This window comes from Thunnus maccoyii, chromosome 3 (assembly GCF_910596095.1).
Source record: "Thunnus maccoyii chromosome 3, fThuMac1.1, whole genome shotgun sequence".
Lineage (NCBI taxonomy): Eukaryota > Metazoa > Chordata > Actinopteri > Scombriformes > Scombridae > Thunnus > Thunnus maccoyii.
This window is the reverse complement of record NC_056535.1, coordinates 24,590,622-24,616,769: the sequence shown is the minus strand read 5'-3', so window position 1 is coordinate 24,616,769 and position 26,148 is coordinate 24,590,622. Positions and strand designations below refer to the sequence as shown.

The following is a 26,148-nucleotide window of genomic DNA, read 5'->3' as shown; positions in this document are numbered from 1 at the left end:
CAGACATCAAAATGATGAAAGGAGGCTCTGAAACTGTTAAGACAAGCACATTATTGTTAACAATTAATTTGTTTTATAGTGTGGAAAATGTTTAAAGGACCAGTTTGTAAGATTTAGTGGCATCTAATGGAACGGACTTGGCAGAAATAGAATACAATATTCATAAGTATGTTTTAATTAGTGTATAATCCCATTAAAATAAGAATTATTGTGCTTTTGTTACCTTAGAAAGAGCTCTTTATATCTACAGAGGGAGTGGGTCCTCTTCCACGCAGGCCGCCATGTTGCACCACCATGTTTCTACAGTAGCCCTGAATGAACAAACCAAACACTGGCTCTAGAGAGGGTAGGGGGAAGGGAGGTGTATTCATTTGGTTGCAATCTGCAACTTCTCGTCTAGATGACACTAAATCCTACACACTGGTCCTTTAAAATAAATGACAGAAGAAATCAAACTCATTAGGCTACTCTAGAAAACTCTTGTATTCCACCTACAATGTCAACTGCATATTAAAAATTCATAATTGAACAGACTTGTTTATCAACATAATTACAAAAAATAAAGCTGCATATCCAGGAGTTATGTGGATACAAGTAATAACAAGGTTTAATTCAGTTGCATTAGTGTGAATTCACCTAAAATCAATTATTGTGAATTTGCAACAGTGTGGACAGTGTCTCTAGGTGGCATTAATATTTTAGATGCATGCTTACTGTGTGGAAACACATGTAATAAAACATGTAATATTTCCTTAGAGGGTCATACAGGAAGAAAAATGAACATTAATATTTTTAACTCTCATGTGGTCTATTTTTTGAGTGTTTTTTTAATTAATTAATTCATTCATGCTCTATTAGACGCTTGTTCATGTTAAGGGTCATGGAGGTTCAGGTCCCTCTACCACTGGACTGTAAGAAGAGATCCGAGTTCAAGCAAGAAACCCACACAATTACCAACATACAAGTGTCGCTCAGAACTGAGTAAATCCAGAATACTGTGTCACCTCTCACATAGATAGATACCTTATTCATGACAAAAAATATTGTATCATTACATTCAAAATCTGCAACCTGGAAAATTCTCTTGGCTACTCATAAAGTGATTTAAAATCAATCTGAGGTTGTAAAATATATCTTACCGGAGTCACAGAGGAAGGGAACAGCTGTCAAAAAATAGATGAACTGGATTTGAGATGAAAAACAAACAAAAAGCATCAAAAGCATGAAATGAAATACAGTATATAAAGAACTTCACTATTGAATAATGACCTTGACTGTGGTAGATAGGCGTGAGATGGAATACTTCTGGACTATAGGAAAGGAAACAGCCAACCTACACTTACAAAGTATGAAGTATGAATACAGATCATATAAAGAGCAGCAACCCTGAAATGCACAACCTAGTCACACTGAAGACATCCTCAGTCTGTCACTGCTGTGAACTCTGTCAGCTTTGAGCAGGTTAATGTCATTCCTCATTACATCTAGGTTCTGCTTGGCAGGGTCATAGGTACTGTATCAAGGGACTACAGGCAGGAGATGAAAGGAAAACTCTACTTGCAGCCAATTATTTTGATATTGTTAGCACACGCACTTGAATACACCAATATGATGTCTCTTTTCAGGCCTGGCAGAGGAGGATATCTGGGTTTTGCCTCCAGAAAATTTGAACAAGTAGGGTTGAATGATGAAGTAGTAAGAACCAACACCTCCATGGCTTTGGCAGGTAATACATCTACATCTATCAAGACATACTGGAATTCCTAAGAGTCTTGCAATATTTAAAAGGTGTTGCCGTATGAAGGGATGTAATTGAATTTTTCATCTTGTGTGATGACTCTGTTGCTCAGTTACAGCAGCTGCTGACCGTACACCTGCATGGGCAAAAATCCAGATCAGGACAACATTAACTGTCCTGTGAGGTGGTAGACAGTTTGTGTAAAAATAATGTTGTGTCTCTTCAGCAGTGTGGCCATATGGTGGCGATAATGGCTTTACATCCAACAGTAAATGCCTGTCATATCGCCCTGCTGTAGCAGAGCTAAGCTAAGTGGAACACCAACAGCATGTCCAATGAGTCACAGGAGCGTTCAGCATTGTTTTATGCTTGGAGGGAAATGTGAACCTCTCAACCATGTCAAAAATGTTTAGGATTAACCACATATGATATTACTGTATTATCATCACTGACACACTAACATATATACAGCATTTTCATGGTGAAGCTCCTTTCTCTATGGTGTATTCAGCAGCAGTATTATATGTCAAAATTGTACTCAAAGTACATAAGTAAATGTATTTACTTCCCACCACTGCCCATAATAGAAAAACAGATTTCTGGAACAGACTTTGAAGCAAGATATTAAGATAATTAACTAATTATTATTATTATTTTATTATTATGCAAAGCACTTTGAACTGCCTTTGTATGAGATGGTGCTATACAAATAAAAATTGAATTGAATTGAATGATTACTCACTGTCAATCTCAACCTTTAAGTTTACATGCTGCACAGGATCTTGGAAAGTTTACATCTACAGTCCACTAACAAGTAAGTGAAAAACATCTGCTGATGAAGATCATTTCATATGGTTGAAAGCTACAAAACAAGCCAGTTAGTGGACTTTGAGTTGAAATTGTTGAGTCTACTGCTGTTTCCAAGGTCAAGACTACCACTGACCTTGTATTATATTTATAATACAGAATATTATTCAAGGTAAATTCGTTTTTGGGGAGGATGTACTTTAGCTCGAACTATTGTCAAATGTTCTATTAATCCTCAGTTTCTTATCAAAATAATACAAAGTCTCATTGAATATTCAATAATCTCAATTTATGACTTTGAGATATTTAGTCAGGATTGTGAGACTAATTATGAATTATTACATGAGTTAATCAGCACAAAATGGATGGCTAACAACATTTTATATAATTAATATTTTATCACTTTCTCAGCTGGTGGAACTAAATCAAAAGGTCAATGTATCTGTAATATCCCTGCGAGGAGGTTATGTTCCCCACTTTAATGAGAAACAGTTCACTTACAGGACTAATTACAATCCATTCATCATTTGTTCTGCTTGATTAATCATATTCATGTTATAAAAAAAAAGGTTCACCTCTGAATTGAACACGCTGACAGGGGTGAGCTGATGATCATTCTGCAGTAAGTTTGGATATTTTCTGTTTGAACTGTGGGTCTCCACCTTTGCTCACTGAAGCCTGAACTTCGACATAAAGCTGGGATCCCAGCCAACTTATTTGGAGAGATCCTGTTCCCCAGCTACCTCTGCTAATTCACTGCACACCTCGAGCTAGATTAATAAATCATCACCAGTTTCAGAGTTTTTAGCTGTTTGATGGAACATTTGCAGGTTGATTACCTGCCACTTTGTATGATAATTGGCAAGTAATTTGAGGTATTCAGTTCTGTGGGAAAACATAGATTACTTGTAAATTCTTCACATGAAAAGTCAATTTCATTGCCAGCACAAAACATTTTTTATTCCTCACCTTGAAAATTTTGTGAAAATGCTTGTTGCTCAATAAGGTAAACTGTCTATTTTCTTCACATCATCCACAAACTTATACCTGTCTGCCATGGTAACAAAGTAACCCAATTTTTAGAGTATTGGGTCCAACTAGGTTGTCATGTTTGTGAGAAGCAATAGACAGACACCTCACCCACTGTCTTCCTTCAGGCAGAGAGCTGCATGAACCCCAAGCTTCCTCGAGTTAGTGATTGTGAGCATATGGTCGATTTTATTGAATGCTTTCGAGAAAACAAAGTGCATCAGCCTTCACACACTGCTCCACTCTTATCGGCGGCCTCACATCATTGATGAAGCAATGGGTGGTAGTAAATTTTCCCCGATAAACATTTCAAATGCTGGATGTCTAAATTTTGTGCCATACTGCTCGTAAACCAGTGCGCTGCATGCCTTTCCCTGGCAGGAGTGATACTGGTCTAACAGATTAAAACAATTAAATTTAAAAGAAACACACTGTGTGAAGTTGAGAGTAGTCTGGAAGAAATTGTTCAGTTCAATGAGTGCTTTCTTATTAGCTGGCGGAGATTTGTCCGCCCACCTGCAAGAGATGGGAGTATCTGTCAGGGCCACCATGGTAAAAGGGGGCACCAGCCTCTCTGGATGTCAGGTCAGTCTTGTATGTTGTTATTTTCTTCTCGACAATGCTCTTTTCAAGCAGGGATCTTGGGCACTATGTGTAGTACAACTGATGCTGTGGTGGTGATTGCAGACGTTTGTTTGATGGGTACACAGTGCCAGCTAGTGGATGCTAAGAAAACTGATGTGTATGTGCACTGCAGCTGCTACTTCAGAGGAGGCCAACTGCCTGCATCTCAGCCTACATCAGCAAAATGAAGGAGGTCAGTAAAGGGGCAGTCTGTCAGGGCTGATAACCTCCATATCTATAAATATAGTATTGCTAAGAAGAAGAGAGAAAGCGGACCATGACTCAGAGTTAGTTTTAGTATTGTACATTGTATCCATAGCTGAATGTTTCTTACTACATTTTTTTTTTTTTACTCTTGGTCCTCCTGCCAAGATGCTGCTGCCTCCCCATCATGTATTCCAACTTTAAGGCGATTATGTGGATGCTGCTTAATATTTAATAACAGACTGCATGAGGCATTGACTAATCTCATAAAACCAAAAGAAAACAAAAACCACGGGTGGTAAATAAAATATGTTTAATTTATGTCATAAATTACTCATGTTTACGCAGAATTAAAATGTTATGACACTTTCTATAATAATATATTTCTGTATGTTGAATCCGGTACACTTATTTACAGCTGAAGAACAAAATATATACAATGAATACTACGTTAAGTGTATTTGTGATCAAATTTGCTTTTGCATTCAAACAAGCCAGATAGTCTTACATATTGAAAGGAGGCGGTTTTCAACAAGGCACAATAGAGCATTAAAAACATAGAACAGTAAAAATATAAAGTACTGTTGTAATGTAAGAAGCACTGTATAAATATCTTTTGAGTTCATCAAATTTCTCTGCAACAATACTGAGACCCTGAGCTCCATATAACTTCACAGGAATCTTATCAGAACATGAACATTGTGTCCAGGTTCATGTTGTCTTTCAGAAGTGTTGATGTGAAATTAAGCTGAAACTGTTTGCAGCGTATATGTTATTGTTTACACAAAAGAGTTATATTCTATTGCATTGTTGTGTGATTATTTTTCCTCAGCCTATTATCCGTATTGTATTTTCTTGCCTACTTTATATTCTATTTGCATATTTATACCATTTTCCATTTCACTGGTAAAGCTTTTCCCCTGCTGCAGCTTTGCATAGTTAATTCATATAGTGAAGTGACTTGACCAAAGGCTGTAGATCAGTTTGGATGTGTGTTTCCTACAGTACTCTGAGTTACCAGTGGATTATCATATTTCAAAATGTGACAGATTGCACATATGCCCTGACATGTTGCAGTTTGTGGCTCCGCTCGCAGACATCACACCATCCCCTCGATGGTGTCCAGCTTCGGAGAGCGCTCAACCTCAGTTTGTTTTGTCTCCTGTTGCCTGCACACCTGCTGATAATCTTTCAGTACCGTCACCACCTCGTCATGTCCGAACTGCATGGCATCATCGACTGGGAGGTTTCCCCACCTGCACGGCAATGGGTGAAGGTCATGATGAGGAGAGAAATCAAAAACAGAAAACAGATCAGGGATACAAATCCGTGGTGCACATTTATGGATTTTCTGTATGATATATGGTGAAGAGCTTAAAAACCCAATGGTCGATAAGTGAAATGTCCCAATCCAGTTTATATTTTGGGATTCATCTGTTATTTAGTTACTTTAGATATGGTAAATAGTAAATGGGCTGCATTTATATAGTGTTTTTCTAGTCTTCCAACCACTCAAAACGCTTTACATACTACATGCCACATTCATGCACGCATTCATACACTGATGGCTCTACCTCCTTAGCCACAGCCGCCCCAGATATCTATTCTATATGACTAGTTATTTTTGTACCTCTGGCTTTGAGAGGGAATTGTACATTTGCAGTTCATATTTTACTTTCATTCAGACCTTTACATTAGGATAAAAAAAATTAGGAAAAAAATGATTTTATCTGATGATAAATCTCAGAAAACACAACTAGAAGTTAAAATATTTGATCACGATCAAAGATGCAAGATGAAAAGCAGTGAAAATAATGGATAATCAAGGCTATAGATACAAAGACAAATGGTACAGATGACGATCTCACCTGTCTTCTACGAACGGATCAACTTTGCAGGTTTCAGTAAGGAACTTCACCACATCTATGTGACCTGAGAATAAACATAAAACATGGCAGTGAAATCGTTTCCCAAATGCAATGTTTTTGTAATAACTCAAAAAACCCTTTTCACTTTGGGGTGAAACATCAACAAACCCCTTAAAAATAACTCTACCCAAAACTATCAAGCTATTCAAAAATGTACAATTTTATCTAATAGCATGAACAAAATGTGTGTGGGGGATATATATCTCTGAAAGTAAAATATAGCTACCAAAAATACAAACTACATGAAAAAACTGATGTATGATTATTTCTTCTAGCCACAATCTAACTCATGATCAGATTTAGGAGTACATAGCTCTGCCTTTTTCATTTGGAAGAAAACAGTTATTGCTTGCATTTCTATCTTATAAACAAATGACTTGCTTACAAGGCTTTTTTTGAAAAATGTTGCTGTTGAGGTCACGGCAGTGGAGCATTAAATTGACGCTGTGAATAAACTTAGACCAGAACACAAGATAAATAATCGACCATATGGAGCTCTGTAAGGGTTTATGAGTGGATTCATTAGTGGTTTTGTATAATGTGAGCCAGAGGTGCTGTGACTCTCTAGTTAATCATGAAAACAAATGAAGTGAAAACTAACTTAGTGCTAATTACAGCTGTGTCAGTTAGAGATGAAAAGTAAATCTCTAAATCTTTCAGCCAGATGGCATAAATACAACAACAAAGTAAACACATGTGAGTGAGTGACAAGATTAAAAAGCTAGACTTGAATCACAGCAACACGTGTCGTTTCTTAAAATGCTAGTTAAATATTTTAATTTCAACTAAGTTTAATATATGTGTTTGGGTATGTAATAAAGGTGCTCTTGGGTTAAACAATTCTCATTTAAAGAAAAGTATTTTCAAGATGAAATCTGTAACTTTCCACATTTAATCATCTTTGAACTACTGCAAGCATGCCAGAGCACATAGTGACAGACTTTTTATGGTGTCTCACCTCATCGTTGGTATGCAGTTATCTAGTAGAGTGAAATGTCACTGATATCGCACCTGTTCCACCAGCCAGGACAGGATAGTGCAGGCGTGACTTGACAAGCCAATTAACATTTCTCAGCAGAGTTTAGAGCATCTCCAGCTATAGTAAATGTGCCAGATTTTGTGTTTTACCATGTATCACCACACAAGAACAATATACAAATTTCAGCTTCAACATGAGTAGTTTGAGACTATTTAGAATAGCAGTGTTTTATTGGATATTAAACCCAAAATTAATTGTATGTTATTGTCTTATTGGAGTTTATATTTTTCACACTTTGGTCATTTTTACCTTTAAAAGCAGAGGATGTATTTGTACTAGAATGTTTTTTGCCCAGCGGTCACACAGATTTGCTGCCAGACTGCTTTATGGTTTACCTATAGAACTGATTTACATTGTCGCTCATTAATTAAATGCAATATTAGAACCAGTGATGAACTGAACATGTGAAGCTCACCCTCTGCTGCAGCGATGTGTAGCGCTGTTCGAGAATCATAGTCTTTCAGATCCATGTCCATGGATGAAAGTGCAAACCTGAGGAAATAAAGATAAGTAACTTTAACGGTTGACCTATGCTTTTTGATACACAAAATAAAATATTTTATTAGTTAATAAAAACTTAGAATGTCTTTATTCCATTTAGTATTATAGATACAGTATAGAATAATATATACAGTATATGTATTGATGTTAAACTTAAGCTAAAAAAGCCACTTTTTCTTTTTTTCACCTATTGATTGGAGGTTAGAGGGGAGACATTTCACATTTCTTTTTGCACACTTTTTGTATATGCAAATATAAAACTGTATTATTTATTGATGCATTCGGTTATGTTTTTTACTTGTCGTACAACCTTTTACTACATATTGCCAGGTTTGGGGCTCCATAAATGACATGCAAGTAGCAGAACGAGGGATTATTTAGTACTTAAATGACCCTTTATAACTAATAAAATTAGTAATTCTAATAACCTCTTAATAGATATAAAAATATGTTCTTCAATAAATCATCTCTGTGCAATATCTGTGTATGCTGTAAGATTTTTTTTAACTACAATTGGGAATAGTTGAACTATAGATGGATGGAAAATGAAAGGAAAAAACAAAATAAATAAGTGGAGAAACATAAAACACTTCCACAGAACAGAGAGAGGAGCAGTGAAGTCGTGATGAGTATGAAAATTATGTGAATTATACTTTGGCCTTTGCAGTCAAGACAGGAATAAGTGTTCATCCCTCCAGTAGAGTTCCAGAGAGTTGGAGAACTGATGCAATTGATTGGTTCTCATTTAATTTGTCACCCATCTGCATGTTTTTTTTATTTTCCAGGCCTGGTGTAAATATTCTGAAGGCAATTTATTATGTAAGACAAACAATACTCAGACTAGCTGATAATGTACCTTCTCAAGGCTGACACATCTCCACTGTAGGCAGCAAACATCAAGTTGAAAACAGACTTATTCTGAAAAATACAGGAAAGTAACGTAAACACAGAGGCACAAAACACACCGACGCATCAAACAGAACAAAGCAAGAAAGAAACAAACCCTGTCATCGCCATCCTGCCTGCGAGGATCCTGCTTCTTCACAAAGTGCCTCAAGTTGTCATAATTGTGGAAATTGAAGAGTGACACAAGCTCCTGAGGATGACAAAATCCAGTATTTACAGTGTGCAATTTAAGAGGAAAACACACTATGATTCATACATGCTTCCTGTGTTTTAAGACAGAAAATTAAAACCTGTGAAGAAAATCTGAAGCTGCTACATCGCAGGAGGCTGATTTAATGTCATTACTTAAGAGTCACAAAATATTTACTGTGTTCTGGCACTCATTTTGAACACCTTCCACAATTATTTCTCAGTAAGGCACCACTTCATTAACATCTTGATGATATTAATGGTTGGAGCCTAAACTTTCATGCTTCTGGCTTTGGTAAAAAGTCCACTGTTCAACTGATTAGTCCAACTGATCATCGTTTTCTGCAATTAAGGCCAAAATGAGAAAATCTCTGTCAGAAGCAATTGTAAAAACAAATTTCATAAAAATGATTTCGATATGATTTTTTCTACACATTATGGATTCACTTAAGCTCTTTTCTCAGAAACAGTCAAAATGTTAAGAAACAAAAGGCAGGGTGTATGTCTTGCCTGACAGAAGTGTATTCCTCGGACGCTGTTTCCAACTCTGTCCAGCGGAGGAGACCAACACATTACTCCCATTACATTGGGGATCACCAGCAGTATTGCACCGGACACTCCGGATTTGGCAGGCAAGCCCACCTGGCAGATGAGAAGCTAGATGTGTGATTTGTTTCAGGCAAACACACGAACAAGCGTTTCCTCCACAGCTTAGGCTAAGTGATCACACAGAGCGCTCGTTTTTCTTTCTGAGAATGTCATTTCTGTTGTGTTGGAGGGTTGGTGTTGTGGTACCAAACATCTGCTGGCATTACTTACATGAAAAGCCATCTGGCCGGAGAAGTCATACATGCCACATGAGTGCATGAGACTCAAGGTGTTTCGCACTGCCTCCGCGCTCAGGACATGCTCGCCTGTGATGGGACAGATCCCTCCGTTGGCCAGAGTGGCTGCCATGATACTTCCTGACTCGCAGGTCACCTCAATGGAGCAAAGCTAGGAGCAAAAGAGGGTTTATAGCTGAAACTACTGAAACTGTTTTCAATACAGGTAAATTAATATCAGGATCAACAAGAATAACAGAAGGCTGTTTAAAGATTCTTCCTGAAAGGCTCTGTTCACAGAGGAACAGTTTACCGTACCTGGAAATAGAAGTCTAGGGCATCGATCATATCCGCACCCGGAGGAAAACACTGGAAAATTAAATAAGATCAATATGAGCATTTGACCCAGCAAACTGCACACGGTCATCCCCTGTATACATGAGTTATAATTTTTTCAGAAAAAACAAGAGAGGATGACAGATTTTTAGCATCCTTGGTAATATATACACTTGTAAATCTTCCATTTTTATTTATTTTGCTTCAATTTCACCTAATTTTACCTCACTGCATTTTGTATCAATCTTTATTAGAATTTGTGTCACATTTGTTGTTCGGTATCAACAGCAAACAGGCAGTTTCATGCCGATTTGACCCCCTACGCTTTTCTTTTGCAGGTGGTGAGCCCACACAGCAGTGCTTCCATGTTAAACATTCAGACTGACTGAGGAATCCAGGCTTGGATCCAGGAGGGGGCCTCTGTTTCCCTACAGTAAGTACAATCATTCTTAATCTAGCCCTTTACATGGTATGAGTTTGCCTTGGGAGACCATTTCAAGGGATTCTGTCCTCAGTGAAGGAGTTCAAGTGTCTTGGGGTTTATGCTGTTCATGTGCGAGGGTGAGATGGGATGAGTAATATGAGAGAGGCAGATCGGTGCAGAGTCTGCAGTTGTACCAGACGGTGACAGTGAAGAGGAAACTGAGCCCAAATTATTCGATTTACCTGTCAGTCTACAATCTAACACTCAACTATGGTCATGAACTTTCAGTAGTGACCAAAAGAATGAGAGAGCAGACAAAAGGAGCTTCCTTTGCAGCGTGTCTAAGCTAAGAAATGTGCAAAAATGTTAGGCTTATGAATGTTTCTACCAGACAAAAATGATAATTAGGTTTCCAGAATACAAGATTATCCTTCACATTGTAAGCGTAATATCCTTTCTATAGCGGCTGTGCCAACCCTTAAGAAATATGTGACATGTACATATAAAAGTGAATGAAAATAATTCTCAGTTGGACACAGTTAAGCAAATATTAAACTTGATCTCAAGGAGAGACAACATTCATTTAAATGATTCATAATTCCACATATTCAGCAATGTAGCAAAACAGTCTCTAACTGACCTTCTTCTCTTTCATGTAGTATCCAATGGCAAAATTTCTGTCGCCTGTTTCTTTTTCAGACTGGAACCTGAGACACAGAGGAAAAGGTGGTCAATACTAAATCATCAATAATGCAACAGGGCAGTGGACAAGCATTTTGCATAACACAGTAACTCATCTAACTGAGGCATGCTTAAAGAAGATATATAGTGATAAAATACCTCTAAATTATTTGACAATACACTCACGTGGCATTGCTGAATCCAACATATTCTTGACCTGCCATCTTTTTCACAAACTCCATAACCTAAGGAAGCAAAAGACAAAATATGTGTGCTGCAGGATCTCTGAGCCCATTGAGATAATCATACCGCATTTTCATATTCAGACAAGAAGATTCCAGTTGCATCACTTACGTAGTCAAACTTCTCTGCCTTGTTCGAACGAGGCTGAAGACAAAGTGAGAGAGTCAGTTGCTCGTGTAAAAATACGCCGTAATTATAATTACCACATTCATGCAATTCCCACATTCATGAATATGACTTCTGTACAACTAATTACACGGTGTGAAACAATGTATGAATGTATCACTGATTGCATAATTTAGTATCCTATTATCGGCCGGGACAGGAAGAGGAGCGATAGGCAGTCATCGTAAACCGCAGAGCTCAGGTAGAGTTCAGGGAGTATTTTACAAAACAGGACTGCAGACAAAACATGATACTATCGATCCTGATTCTCCTGATGCGAATCTGTAAAACAATGAACAGCAGTTATATTCAGTTATTAAGGTATAATTTCACTAAATATTTCATACAATAGGTGTTTTATGTTATATTAATAACTTGCTACTGCTGCTTTATGACATATCCCCTAAGCCTTGTCATAATGATTATGATCACATCGACAGACTCAGTCAACAACCTGCAGGCTAACAAGTTACCATACTGCACATTACAGGGTCACATGGGGCTGGCAAGATTTTGATGATTTTCTCAAAAGCAAAAACAAGATAATTGTTTTGCCAGAAAGTGTTGGCAACGTTCCTGTTGAAAATGTTTAAAAGCAATAAGAAAATCCAATAAAACAGAAAAAGGCAAAACAATTAAATAACAGTGATGTGTATGCAACAATCTCAGACTTGTCATGTCTGGAATACATAAAAATTTTATGATATTCCACAACTGCCGTGACCGGTGGGTTGAACACGTTCACCTGTTTACCTTGATAAGAGAGCTGATCACTATGGCCCCAGCATTCACCATGGGGTTGTGAGGTTTATCTGGGAGAAAGGACAAGATAAGGCACAATGTTGATGAGGAGTACTATACAGAATAACTAAAATTTTAACAATCACAAATCAAACACTAATGAATACGGAAGATTTTTATAAAGTCATGAAGGGACCTGAGATATGAAGCAATGTGTGGCATGTTCACACTGAGGTGCACATCTATTAAAAAACAACACAAATACAATCAAAGGACAACACAATCAATTCAAACATTCACATTACAAACATGCTCTAATTGGGCTGTCGCCATGAGGAGAAAAGAAACAAAAATACGATAATTTAGCCAGTTTGATATGAGTTTGCATTCATTTTAGTTGTGCTATAAAGAGAGAAATAAACTGACCTTTGCAATACTTCTTAAAAGAAAGTTTTGATTACACTTATAATGTGCAGTTAAATCTAAGTTCAGAGTCAAAGACCACACCCACATTTCTTGTTTCTTGTGTAGCAAAATAAATGTTTTTAATAAGATATATATATATATATATATATATATATATATATATACACATATAAAATAGATAAGTAAATCTTGGTTTCAGCTAGAGGGAGACATAATCTGTCCAGTGAGTGATAACACTGATGCAGTCAGCAAAAAAAACAAGTCAGCAAAAGTAGAAATAATCTGGTGTAGCATTCATATCTGCTCATATCTCAGACTTTTTTCCCCCCAGCCATTTTAAACTAGAAGTGTCATTTCCTCACACTGATTGCAAGGTGATATAAGCTTTTATTATCAAACAGGGGAGTCATGAGGCCTTACACACCTTCATCATCAAGTGAGAGCATGTTGAACTTGAGTCCACTGGGCTCCATGCCGACATAACGGTGAACCTTCTCTGTTCCAGCTTCATGGACGGCGATGGCGTACTGCAGGGGCTTCACGCAGGACTGCAGGCAGAACGGCAGCTTGGTGTCGCCTACTGAGTGCCTGAAGGAAGAAGGCAGAGCAGATGTCAAGGCCTGTGCAATTATGGAAAAATCATGTGACTGGTATCACTGTATGCAACAGATTTACACCTTTAAACTCCACAGTACTACCACATATCATCTGTTAGCCTCTCAGCAGCCTCGCTGGAGCAGTTTGGGGATTAGACCAGGTGCCTCGCTCAAGGGCATCTCACTGGTGGTAAGCTCCTCTCATAGCTTTCTCACATTTTAGAGATTTATCCTTTCTGACCCTGTTGTAAACATACTCAGAAGAAAAATCAGCTTTAACACTAAGACCAATTCCAAATCTATTTTTCTTACCTCTGGCCATCCACTGTACACAAAGACATGCCCCACAGATCTGGATTAAATTTGGCCAGCTGGGGGATGTAGTCTGCAACCTAAAGGACCAGGATACACAAGACAATCAGAGTCCAATCACATAGCTTCATGTTAAAGAGTAAGTGTCTCCACTAAAGGGCACTGCAGCAAAAAATAAGGAGGAAATGTTGGATGAAAATTATTTTGCATGAACATGAAGATGGAATGAGGAAGAGTCAGTGAAATGGGAGACGGGCAGGCTTACGAGATATTTTCTGCCTCATGATTCGATATGTGTTAAATTTGCTGCCAGCAAATAGTGGGAAGGTAGCATGAATTTAAAGAAAGCCATGTCAATCTATAACCGTAGTTTGCCCTTGACTACAGCATATACAGGGCATATTATATTATGTAAAATATGTATTAAAAAAATTAGTTATTAGAAATTAATTATGCTGGTTCTCCATGTTTATACACCTGTGTTGCAATTCTCTAAATACAGAAGGAAATTACACATTTTTTCCATTCAATCTATTTTCCATTTCTATATAATAAAGAACAAACAATTCTTTGAGTATGATTTTTGCTTAAATGCTTACCTCTCCATCAGTTTGCTTTTGCACTGTGTTATAAATTTCATTTATTTTTTGTGCAAACACATCAAACTCAGGGATGATAAATTTCTTCCTGAAGGCCTCGATCAGCAGGACGATGTTTCCACCAACACACCTGACAGCAGAAAAAGTGCACAGAGTTACTCAGGAGCACTTAGTAAAAATGAAATCCTTTATATAATATTAACATAGTGCATATACACTCACCAAGCACTTTATTAGGAACACCTGTGCAATCTAATGCAATCCAAGACAACAGCTCTGCCATAAATTCTCCTTTTATGAAGCATATATATTTTCAGTTTCAGTTGACATTGTCAGAAAGGTGATAATTCTACTTTATGTTTACTACCGAGGTCGTAGTGGATGGTGGTGGTGGTGCACTGGAGTGCATTATATTGAAAAATGTTCCTAATATATTGTCCACCCATTAACATACATGAAGTGGGCAAAATATCAGGAACACTTTGGATTTAATTAGATTGCACCTGTGTTCCTAATAAAGTGCTCAGTGAGTGTATGTGTACTTTTTGTGTGTATGTGTAGTTTGTGCATGTGTGTACGTGTACTTTGTGTGTATATGTGTAGTTTGTGTGTATGTGTGTGTGTTTGTCTACCCTGTATGTACTTTGTGTGTGTGTATACTTTGTGTGTGTGTGTGTGTGTGTGTGTGTGTGTGTGTATGTGTGTATGTGTGTGTGGGCAGCAGCTGCCAGCTATCAGTCTGAGTGACAAGCCTTTGCTTTGATCAACATGACAGTAAATACAGCTGACATGTCCTGACACACAAGATAACACTGACTTTTGCACCACAGGAATCCTCCAGGTTTTTTGTTAATCAATTTAAAAGGAACATTTCACCACTTTTAGCACAATTTATGACTTTGATTAGTTACTGTCTATGTACATATGTAGCTTTTACTGAAGTACTTGCCTCAACATTCAGTGTTCAATGATGAACAAAGACTATTGTAATAAAAAATGTTTTTTGGCAGCTATTATTATCTATATTTGTGTTACATTATACAATATATTATTTTGCTCCCTTCATATACATAAAGTACAAGTCAAAAGTTTGGACACACTTGCTCATTGAAGTGAATGGGAAAGTGTATCCAAACTTTTAACTGGTACTGTATATGGAGAAAGCTAACATCCACAAAGTAATCATAACATTCATTTGCAGTCTCTTTTGTTTTAGTTATGCTTTGATTATTTTTAATAAAGTAATTTGGATAATCTAGTTTTCCTGTACCCTTCTTAATTATGCTACTAAACACTTTCCATGTACCTTGTGTATTACTTCTATGCTGTTCTAATTGTTTGTTGTAATAATCCTTTCTATTGAGTCTATTGAGTATATTCTTTGTATTTGTTTTAGGCTTCCTTTGTTCTACATTTTAAGAACTGCTTATATAGTTTTTTTCTAGTCCTGTAGTGATCCAAGGCTTGTCTTCATCTTTGTGTTTCCTTTGTGTTTGTACAGGACAGTGATTGTCATATAAGGTGGTAAAAGTAGACAGAAATTCATCATTCATAAGCTTTGTTTGGATCATTATTTGAATAACCCTCATTCCAGCTTTGCTTCCTTAAGTCCTACTAAGGAGCCTCTTTGGCTTCTGGTGTTTTGTGTTAAATCAATATATAAGTATCAGTATTTCTCTGAGTTTTAATCTTTACAAAAGTTCTGTGAGGTTGCAAAAACAGGAGGGTGGTCACTTATGTCATTAAGTAGCAGTCCACTTACTACTCTACTCCCATTTTCATTGGTAAAAATGTTATCTATTAATGTAGTACTGTCACTTGTTATTCTAGTTGGTTTTAAGATCATAGGAAATAGACTTATACTGTACATTGTGTCAATGAAGTTTCTATTCTTTTTGTGTTAAAATTTAATGACCACCTTGTAGTGTCATGCGAATTAATAAAAACATTAATCACATTCATTAATCACATTATAGTTCTAGCTTTCTCTACAATCTTCGTGTTGACCACATTGTTCTTAAACTTGTAATAAATGACTTGTAATCAGTAAGGTTAGTTGTGTGTTGAAGACAAAGGAAGGACGATGACAGACAAGGGGAGAGACAGGCAGAAAGACAATCATGTAGCAAGTCACATACAACAAATCCTTCGTTAAAATGGATTGTTGCTGGAAGGTCAGACTAAAAATAGTCCTCATGCCTGCATTGGGTAGTGAATGGAAAACTAAATACCATGAGACAGTCGTGTTGAGATACAAGTCAGTTTTGAGGGGCATATTAGAAGAGCTACTCCCATAAACAGGCAACTCTTGCAAGAGAAATCTATTGTAATGTTTCCCAGCAAGTACACTTTGCTAGCTTGAACACTGTTGCTCATTAGAACTGCCCAAAAAACGCTGTGTGTTCCTCTGTTTGAGTTGCTGAACTGCTGCATTAATATCCCTCAGTGTATGTGGAAATGGGAAATCCAGTCATGCAGTGTTACATGTCATACATGTTGTGGGTTTTCTACAAAAGAGCACAGGACATTAAGCCATACATCAGCATCTGTGGTACGGGGTTGTGCGTAGGAGTTTACTGCTTGCTGAAGAAATTCCCACCTCGTTAACATGATGTATAACGTGTGTGGTCTTCAGGATAAAGACATAACTAGACTGAGAGTTAATTGCCAGCTGCTGCACTTTGTACTCAAAGAAGCAGTTCACTTCAGATTGGCTTTAGATCATCCAAATGGAATAAAACCCAGCAGCATTTTGTTTGTGGTGATCAAAGCAGCAAAGATAAATAGAAAGTATGTTTCCAAATATAACAGGACAGGTTTTAAGATAATCGCAGTTGGTGATGAGCGTACTTCAGTTCCTTAGACGCTTCTCCGAATCAAGGGTCAAAGGATAGACGATGTTGTATTGCTGTAAAGATTGTAAAGCAAATATGTGATTTGTGATATTGAGCTATATAAATAAAATTGACTTGAAATGAACAGTTACACAGTAGTTCTCATTAAAACATTTAAGAATAAGGTCTAAGAATGATCAAAAATGACTTAATTATTTAGATTAGAAAGAGATGTTGTAATATTTTGCTGCTTTAAACACCACAGAGTTTTACTGCACTGGTGAGAGTTACAGCCAGTAAAACCTCAGCAAGCTGGACAAACAGCACTACTTAAGAGGAAAATCTAATTTTATGGTGTCCTGGAGTGAACTCTCTTGCTGCTGTTGTTGTTGTGAGCTATCAGCCTCTTCAACAGCAGACATTTATGTTACTAATTACAGTAACGACTGCATCATTCCTATTCGAAGAAGCGCTTTCAGTCAGTCAGCATTTTCTGCAACTTCATCGGAGGAAAGGACTTTATTACCTGTGCAAATTAGAGAAATCAACACTTAGCGCTCTTTAACTGGTCAGTTGAAGCTGTACGTGGCTTGTTAACAATCAAACATGTAGTTTCTTTTCTCTGCTGCCTTCCTGTTATCTGTATTATCCGTCTGTATCGATCCTTTCCTATTTCTTTCCCTAAATGTTTTTTTCCTTAACTGACTTAGAGTGTATTGTTGTTAATTATTCTATATTGTGTTGTGACATTGTCTGATTGGTAGATATGTACTGTTTTTAGTCTGTGCCTTCTTTTATAAGTTGTCATTTCCCAGTTTTAGGTTGCCTTTTTATCATCTGAAAATTATCCTTTAAGGCTAATTCTGGCTAATTTATAGTTCTTTTTTCCTGTTGGTTAATGAGCACCGTCCCTGTCAAATACATAAATAAAATAAAAACAGATAAATTAAATTAAAAAATGGCTCAGTTCTATTCAAGTGTCCCAGTGTGTCTTAACAGTGAACCAACATGCACAACACCAGGATGCTGAAACTCACGCGGCTAAATCGAATTCAGTCATATTGTTTGATTCCTTGTTAACCTCTTTGTAGACCCGTCACTGTCTCACCTGTGGAAAAGGTCTCTGTCCATCATCACCTCACCAACAGATTCCCTCACAGCTCTCCGGAGATTCTCCATGCAGTCCCTCAGACGAGGGTCAGACGGATGAAGGCCGGTTTTCTTCAGGGCCTGCAAACAACAATGGACTAGTCTTTAGGAGGAACAGTCTTTAGATATGCTTTCTGGTTTTATCTACAGTGTTGTTGTAAAAATCACTGAAGCAGCTAACTCACTAAATCCTAACTGATCTTTCTACATCTGAAACATGCTTTAAGTATAGAACTTTTAAGATGTATTGAGTCATTGTTTTATCTCTTAAGTGTTAGCTGATAGCTACATTGACAGTGGGTGTTTCTTCAGCTACTTACTGAGGTGAAGTATGAGATGGGGACTTGCTCTTTCCCCTCTGTGATGGTGTAGAAAAGCATGTCTTCCACTCGAGAGCTGGGAGGCTTTGAGTGCACATTCCTGGTTAAATGAAGAGAAAACTCTTGAAAAGACAAAAGCGATCATTCTTACAAATGACGTAGCTGAAATGATAATCCCTTTCCAAAACTGCTAATTAAGCTTCTGTAGTTTAACCAACAAAGCAAAGAACCCATTGTAGTTGTTATGTTGTCAATTATGCACAATTATCTGCAGATAAATAGCTTGTATCACCAGCTTAGTAATAAAAGGAACAATAAAATATACTTTAATCAGTATGAAAAACATACTTTACATGCAAAATAACTTTTTGAAAAGCGCGGCTGCAATTTGTATACAAGTGATTTAGTCTATTTGGAGCTCTACATGTCATGTTGCTTTAAAAAAAAAAACCTCTCATATCCAGTGCTAAATGCCAGATCTCATTTATAGCTGACACACGCTGACGCTTCAGCTGATATTAGGCTACCACCTTACTTTTGAATTCAGAGTTTAATTCTTATTCATTAAATACTCCTCTGTATATCTTCTGTGTCCATATACTGTTCACCATAGTATGTAATGTACAAATGTGTCTGTGAACATAATCTAAATTATAACAAAACTTATTTCAGCAATATGTGGATGCAGCCTGTGTGAGAAGCAACACCACCAGCAGGGAGGTGTATGTTTATCATACAAAAACACTTACTTTTGCGAATGGAAATGTTTAAAGTGTGTGGACGGTAGTCGCTGGGACGCGATTGTTGATTTTGTGCGCAGGCAACATGCTGGCTGGATGATGAAAACCTTCTTCGAGGCATCTGTATTTTTGACGATCAGCCGGACACAGTTAGTCGGACGCAGCGCTCTCAGACAGTGCATGGCGGCTTTGACCCGCTCTGATAGTTTCTCTGGCGGTCAAGAAATACAGCAGATAACGGTAGCAGTTGTTTTTTTTAGCCGGCTCCTGCGAGGTCACTGACTTTCACTTGAAAAGCTGAAGTTTTGCTGCGTTCAGGTGTCGTCGGAAATATTGCACTTTTAACTGAACTGTTTTTTCTTGCCCCGATCAAACCAGTATTACCCTGCTGCGTAAGCTATGTGTAAAAGTGGCGTATTTCATGCATGCTTTGTTGAAAGCCTCTGGAAATTTGGCTTGAAATAATAGAAAATGCATGTATGATATCAAAGTTAAATAGCTATTGCAGTATGCCAGATATTAAATGATATTGCCTAATATTTAAAAAAACAACAATTTTTGGCTAAATATTTATGACCAAAAAACATTTATGTGCCCGGAACTGTAGGTGACATGAAAGAAAAGAACAGACATTTACGAGGAGCACTTGAAAGCAGCAGGGGGTCTGTATAATAAACTACAGGCACACCACTTTCTGTTGCAGCTGTCACTTGACTGACAGATACAGTAGCCAATGAGAGACTAGGAATTTATTTTGGAAAGACACTCACTGTTGTGAGTGTGTGTGTAAACTAATCTTGATAATAATACCATTTTGCCACCACAGAATCTTGAATTATTAATAAAATAGACACATAATATTTTATCGGGGAAAAAAATGCTATGATGAACTCAACAACAACCTCACACCTGTCACTAACTCCTCAGGGGTATTTAAGTCTGTCCAGCCTTTCACCTGTTGTGTAACAACACATGTTCAGCCAACTAGCTTCTCAAGTTTATTATCATGGTCACCACCAGTTGAACCTGATCAGTACATTCTGTCAAACACTTATCTGGTAGTAAGAATATAATTAATTCCCACAAAAATATGATAATAATCAAGACAAATAAAAGTGAATTAAATGGATTAAAAAGTATGTGTAATGGCATTTTTAACACCACATAGAAACAGTATTATTAATACTAAAAATGTATCAGCCAGAATAAACTAGATTATAATATTATACCATTTGGAGATTATGCATAAATAGTGATCATAACATGCTTTCCTGTGTGTAGTGTTGCTTCACCACATTATGTGAGTTTGTAGCACCACCTGGTGAAATTTCCACTCAGTGGTTTCAGGCTGTACAATATAAACTGGTGTTACTTGTGAGCAGACAGACAGAGCCAAATGCTGGTGAAGCATAAATCATTGCTTATTCTAGTGTTTCTTGTGAGTTTCAACATGAGTCTCTGCATGAGAAAAACAACAAATGTCTAAAATTATTAAAGTCATGCCACTATAGTATATCATGATGTTCTTGAAGATTTAAAAAATGTTTGATTTTCACAAGCTATGGTAAAATGCAGGTGTTAGTTAGACCAATATGACTGTTTGGCTTTATCCAATCGGGTTTGAAGAAGTTTCATAAGCCCCCTCACCTGTAGTGGAGCAATCAAAACATGAAAATCACCAAAACATGACAAGGTTTTCACCTTTGTCATCTTTCTTTGTCATCTCTTGTCAGCTTTCAGATATTTTATTTGTGTCCACAATAAGCTGCCATTGCATTCTTGGAAACATTCTTGATAGTAAAATCCTGTTTATTTTGCTTCTGATGGATAAGAGTATTACTCCATATCAAGGAACATAAATAACAGTGTCAAAAGGCACAGCATAGTGTTCAACAAAACAATAATTAAACAGTATATCATATAGTACAGTTTCATTATTTTCTTTCACATTGTCTAAATATCTCAACCAGACAAACACATGGTAGATTATGCACATATAAATATCAGTAACGGCGACATCAGATCATTGCATGGCCAGTGTAGATAAGGAATATGGGTATTTTGAAAGGCAAAAGATCATTTTTCTGAAGTCAACCACTGCACTGCATCAAAATGACACATAAATGGCATGAAAAGGCTGATAACTTTGAAGACATTTCTTCTAAGTCACCACGAGTTACACGCTCTTTGAGGGACGTGGCAGCACCAGCTTCAGCCCAATATCAACGACACAGGAAGGCATGTAAGAGAGGGGGATCCAGATAAGCTTGGCATCCCAGCCAGCGCTGTATCTGGTGCGTGGGTAGGCAGAAGTGAGAGCGTGCTCCATGCAGCTGGTCACTTTGGTGAGGTCAGAGTCACAGATAGCATTCATGATCAAACGCTGGACCTTGATGTCTGAAAAAGAGAACCAACGAATAGATATTGTGTAGTATGTAGATAAAGTATCAGAATTTCATTTCATAAAATTGTGTGTTGTTTATTTCAGGGAAAAAACATTAATTAACAAAAAAACATGCATTATACATACATTATTGGCATTAATTGTTAAATAGCTGACTTATTATAGAAAAACTGGAAAAAAATCACATTTTTTTTTGTCCATTAAAAGCTCTTACTATTATTTAAAAACTCCAACACTTCCAATATAAGAATATTTTTTGCCTCTTGAAAATATGTTCCTTAAAGGTGCAGTGTGTAGAATTTAGTGGCATCTAGAGGAACAGACTTAGCAGAAATGGAATATAATATTCTTAAGTATGTTTTAATTAGTGTATAATTACTTGAAAATAAGAATTATTGTGTTTTCGTTAACATAAAATGAGTCCTTTATATCTATAGATGGAGCGGGTCCTCTTCCACGGAGGCCGCCATGTTGCACCTTCATGTTTCTACAGTAGCCCAGAACAGACAAACCAAAGAATTGCATTTTTTCACATGTTTCGTGGCCACTGTAGGTTCTCCCATGTGCTTGGAAGGGGAGAGGGAGGTGTATTCATTTGGTTGCAATCTGCAACCTCACCACTAGATGCCACTAAATCTTACACACTGGTCCTTTAGTTGCTGTAAAGTGATCAAAATTATAGAAATTAAACGAAAAATACAGGATTAGACAATTACAATATGCTTTGTTGCACATTTCAAATATTTTTGCACTATAAAAAAGTTTAAGTCAACTGAACTGATATACTTACACTTATCAAGGTACTTGTCTCCGTAGGTGGCTTGTACTTCAGGGCTGAGCTGGTTCCACAAGCGATGTAGCTCCCTTTCGAGGGGTTCGAGGCTGGTCACTGCAGTCTTGAAAAAACCTGGCTCAATGATGCACACGTTGACTCCGAAGTAGTTTATGTCTCTCCTGAAAACAGAAATACCAAATGCTTGACGTGTCGACTGGCATCACACGTTACATGACAGCTTGTGACAGAAGCTTGAGCCTTAGCTTGAACAGTTAAAAAACACTTTTGGTTGAAAAGAAGCTGAATAAAGTCTTTGAAAATCAGTGAGGAATAGATCTTTTCTATTACAGGAAGTGTTTTCCCCATCAGCAAACCAAATCTCTCTCATGGGACAATGAAGATTATGACTTGAGCAACTGTTGCTCCTTATAATCAGAACGAAGGAGGAGAAAAGACTCACTGTGTGTAGAAAAGCTTTTCTTTGGATTTAATATAACACAGTAGTATACAGGTTGTCACATTACTCTATTATCTCATGTTTATGTGGATGTAGAGGCCCCACCTGAGGCAGTCAGAGAAAGACTCCACTGCAAACTTGGAGATGCAATATCCACCACCATTTGCAGCCACCCTGCCCAACACTGATGCTACGTTCACGATGCGGCCACGAGCCTTTTTGATGAGGGGCAGGAAGGTCATTGTCATGGCGATCACTCCATTCATGTTGACTTTGAGTGTGCTATGAAAATCCTCTACTTTCATCCACTCTGAAGGACCCATGGGCAATGAGCGTCCGGCATTGTTCACAATACCCCAAAGTCCTAGAAAGGACATGAGAGACAAAATGGGAAAAAAGATATTTTGTGATATATTGTAGCCCTGCATTGTGAAATTTGATTAAGTTGGTCATCTTATATTCAAGTAATGCAAATCCTCCGTCACCTTTATCTCCAACCTCCTTCGCAGTCCACTCCATAGCTTTTTGGATGCTGTCCTGACTGGTCACATCCAGCAGGACAGTCTTTAAATAGGGCCCTGCCACTCTTTTCAGATCATCAGCTCCCTTTTCTGTGAGACAGCCAGCCAACACACGGAAACCTTTACGATCAAGCTTCTTACACAGCAGGTTTCCAAACCCTGAGTCACAGCCGGTCACGAAGACATACTTTGTAGTGATGTCCTCAATCTCCAGGCTGTCTCTGTACAGCCACACAAGAATCCACAACACCACAAAGGTAGCGGTGATGTACAACCACGCATTTTCCCTGTAAGAGAAGAGAGAGGAGAAGTTTTGACAAGACTTTCAGAGAATATTCTAGACGTGTAAACAAGAGGGTTAAAGGTTAGGCTACAGCTGCCAAATTACTGCCCAAAATGTAGTGTAGCATTGATATTTCTTACCCTAAAAGTTCGTAGACATACTGTGTATCCATGCTGCTTCCAGGATTAGAAGATTTTTGGTCACCTGGACGACTTAGTGTTTGCTGAAAAAATATGTTGAGCAAATGTTACTAGGTACTGACATGGCAAACGGCCAAATCCGATTTTAAGGAATGGAATGGAAAGTAGAAATGCACTAACTTCAGAAATCCCCATAACCAAACCCCCAAACAATTTCATTATGTTGTAGGGCTTTATTGAGGCATGGAGCTGGTTTATTGAACCTTTTTGATAAGTATGGTACACAATGAATTTCTTCACTGAGGTCATTACTGGACGAGGCATTACAGACGTAATATGTATCTGCTTTGGGCACATGAGAAATCTTTGGATAATACTCTTATGGAAGAAAGAAAGGCATTTGTGAGGGACGGGGAGCCACGGAGGGAGGGGTGCATTGTTTTGAAGCATAAATTTAATGCCCGTGACAGAGCTGCTTAAGCTGCTCATTGCTGAAAACCAATTAGTTGTCAGACTTATTAGTGAGAAAAACATACAAAAAAATACTTTGGTAAGTTATGTTATCCATGATATCAAAACTGAACACAGACTGTAATTAGATACAGTATCCATACTGCTGGTTTTGGCATCAGAACATTAATTAAAACACATATAATCCTATTAAATCATAAGTCAAAATTAAATTTTGTTTCATAACACTTATATATACATACTGAGAAAACCTCACTTTTATAAATCAACATATTCTAATCAGATAAAACTAATGAAATAAAAATCAAACATACTATTTGCTGTAAGCTTTTCAGTTTTACATTTAAACAAATTAACTCTTTGATTAAATTGCTGTTACTCGTGATTACATTTGGGACAGGAAATTGTGACCGTTACCTATATAACAAAGGTTAATTTGTGAACCAATCACAGCCTGAGCACACATGAAAGACAAAGTAGTCTGTAATATTTTAGCGGTGAGAGATAGATTTCTATAAAAAACTTTTTTATCCTACCTTTTCCTCTTTTTGAGAGGTGATGGATCTCCACAAGTTATCCGTTTTCTTCCCTTTCTCTTTCTGGTTATTCCTCTGTCTTAACTCAGGGAGGCCGGTCGGAGAGAGGCTTTATCCCTGTGGTTTATCCCTTAAGACAAGTTCGCAATTGGTAATCCCCAATCCGTAACCATTTGGTTTGTGCATGTGTGTGTTGAAGAAAAAAAAAGTGGTGGGAATTATAGAACACAGAGAATTTTCTGTACAATATGTGCACTTGTATATCAAAGTTTTTTAGATAGAGTTTGCCTCACAGTTCTCACAGTGCATTACTTTCAAATTACATCAGGTTCTTTCAAGAGATCTTGCCTTTAAATTTTGAGAACCTGAAAGTTCTCAAGTTATACAAGTACAAGTACTTCATGATTTAAGATTTAAATGCTTATTATAAGAACAAACTTATAATAATCCCTCGTATTAAAGCCCTGCGTGCCTTTAAACACGTATAATCTCAATGGCTCATTCAGTTTGCTGACCTGTTATATCATTTTTAAAGCTTAAAGAGTGCTAACAATATATGCTATACTGTATACTTCACAGTATGGCTGTCTATATTTGTGATGCATGTTTTGAGATTAATCAGCTTATACTGCAGAGATGTAGAATGTAAATAAGAAGTGGCCGTTGTACTGAAAATCTGGGAAAGTGGCCCATCAATTTATTATTTCAACAAAACCCTGGTGCACCAAGGAAAAGTATTTTGTATTAAGGTGACTTGTTGAGCAATATCTCTACTATTACTACTACTATATACTCTTAATTGTTGCTTTAAACTTGCCCCAAGTACATTTCTGTCAAACTGTTGTTTTAGATAAAGATATATTTCTACACAGAGACTCTGAGTGTGCAGCAAAAGTTTTTTTTTTTTTAGAAATACAGGCATACTTCTATGCCATGTGATGTGCAAACTGAAGGATCAAGTCTTTTACCAACTGGTTCTTGACACTGGTTTTCTATTCTAATAGTGTGTACTGAACACACACGCAATTACGTGACTGATCTCAACAGCCACGTGTATCGTGACGTAACTTTCCTTCACGTCACACATTCCCTGAATTGTCCGATCAGTCTGGCCAGGCAAATATTTATCCAGTTATAGTATTTAGCAGTTTACCAGTAGTTTTGTTGCAAAATCCAATTTTAAGACCTTAAATGCCCAACATTATT

At 37.3% G+C, this 26,148-nt stretch overlaps 2 protein-coding genes across 4 annotated transcripts; both read right to left on the bottom strand.

Annotated features, from left to right (window-relative positions):
• Window positions 1–4,701: 4,701 nt before the first annotated feature.
• On the bottom strand, window positions 4,702–19,671 carry gls2b (glutaminase 2b (liver, mitochondrial)). Of its 3 annotated transcripts, XM_042407391.1 has the most exons (18): window positions 19,365–19,671; window positions 18,616–18,715; window positions 18,255–18,376; window positions 14,313–14,442; window positions 13,714–13,793; window positions 13,230–13,393; window positions 12,392–12,450; window positions 11,585–11,617; window positions 11,417–11,475; window positions 11,190–11,256; window positions 10,108–10,158; window positions 9,785–9,961; window positions 9,476–9,607; window positions 8,874–8,966; window positions 8,727–8,788; window positions 7,785–7,861; window positions 6,271–6,334; window positions 4,702–5,658 (listed from the first exon to the last, which is right to left on the bottom strand). In XM_042407391.1, exons 1-18 carry the CDS (start codon window positions 19,535–19,537, stop codon window positions 5,502–5,504), a joined length of 1,800 nt encoding a protein of 599 aa, XP_042263325.1. In that variant the 5' UTR covers window positions 19,538–19,671; the 3' UTR covers window positions 4,702–5,501. The 3 variants fall into 3 exon arrangements, with proteins under 3 accessions (XP_042263325.1, XP_042263326.1, XP_042263327.1); XM_042407392.1 differs by lacking the exons at window positions 13,714–13,793; window positions 14,313–14,442; window positions 18,255–18,376; window positions 18,616–18,715; window positions 19,365–19,671 and adding an exon at window positions 13,483–13,694; XM_042407393.1 differs by lacking the exons at window positions 13,714–13,793; window positions 14,313–14,442; window positions 18,255–18,376; window positions 18,616–18,715; window positions 19,365–19,671 and adding an exon at window positions 12,576–12,621 and having other exon boundaries at window positions 13,230–13,258.
• Window positions 19,672–21,246: 1,575 nt separating this feature from the next.
• Window positions 21,247–25,021, bottom strand: rdh5 (retinol dehydrogenase 5 (11-cis/9-cis)). The gene is made up of 6 exons (XM_042406941.1): window positions 24,943–25,021; window positions 23,936–24,018; window positions 23,477–23,799; window positions 23,097–23,355; window positions 22,550–22,713; window positions 21,247–21,752 (listed from the first exon to the last, which is right to left on the bottom strand). The coding sequence occupies exons 2-6, from the start codon at window positions 23,965–23,967 to the stop codon at window positions 21,532–21,534; spliced, it is 999 nt and encodes a 332-aa protein (XP_042262875.1). The 5' UTR covers window positions 23,968–24,018; window positions 24,943–25,021; the 3' UTR covers window positions 21,247–21,531.
• Between the last annotated feature and the right edge of the window lie 1,127 nt (window positions 25,022–26,148).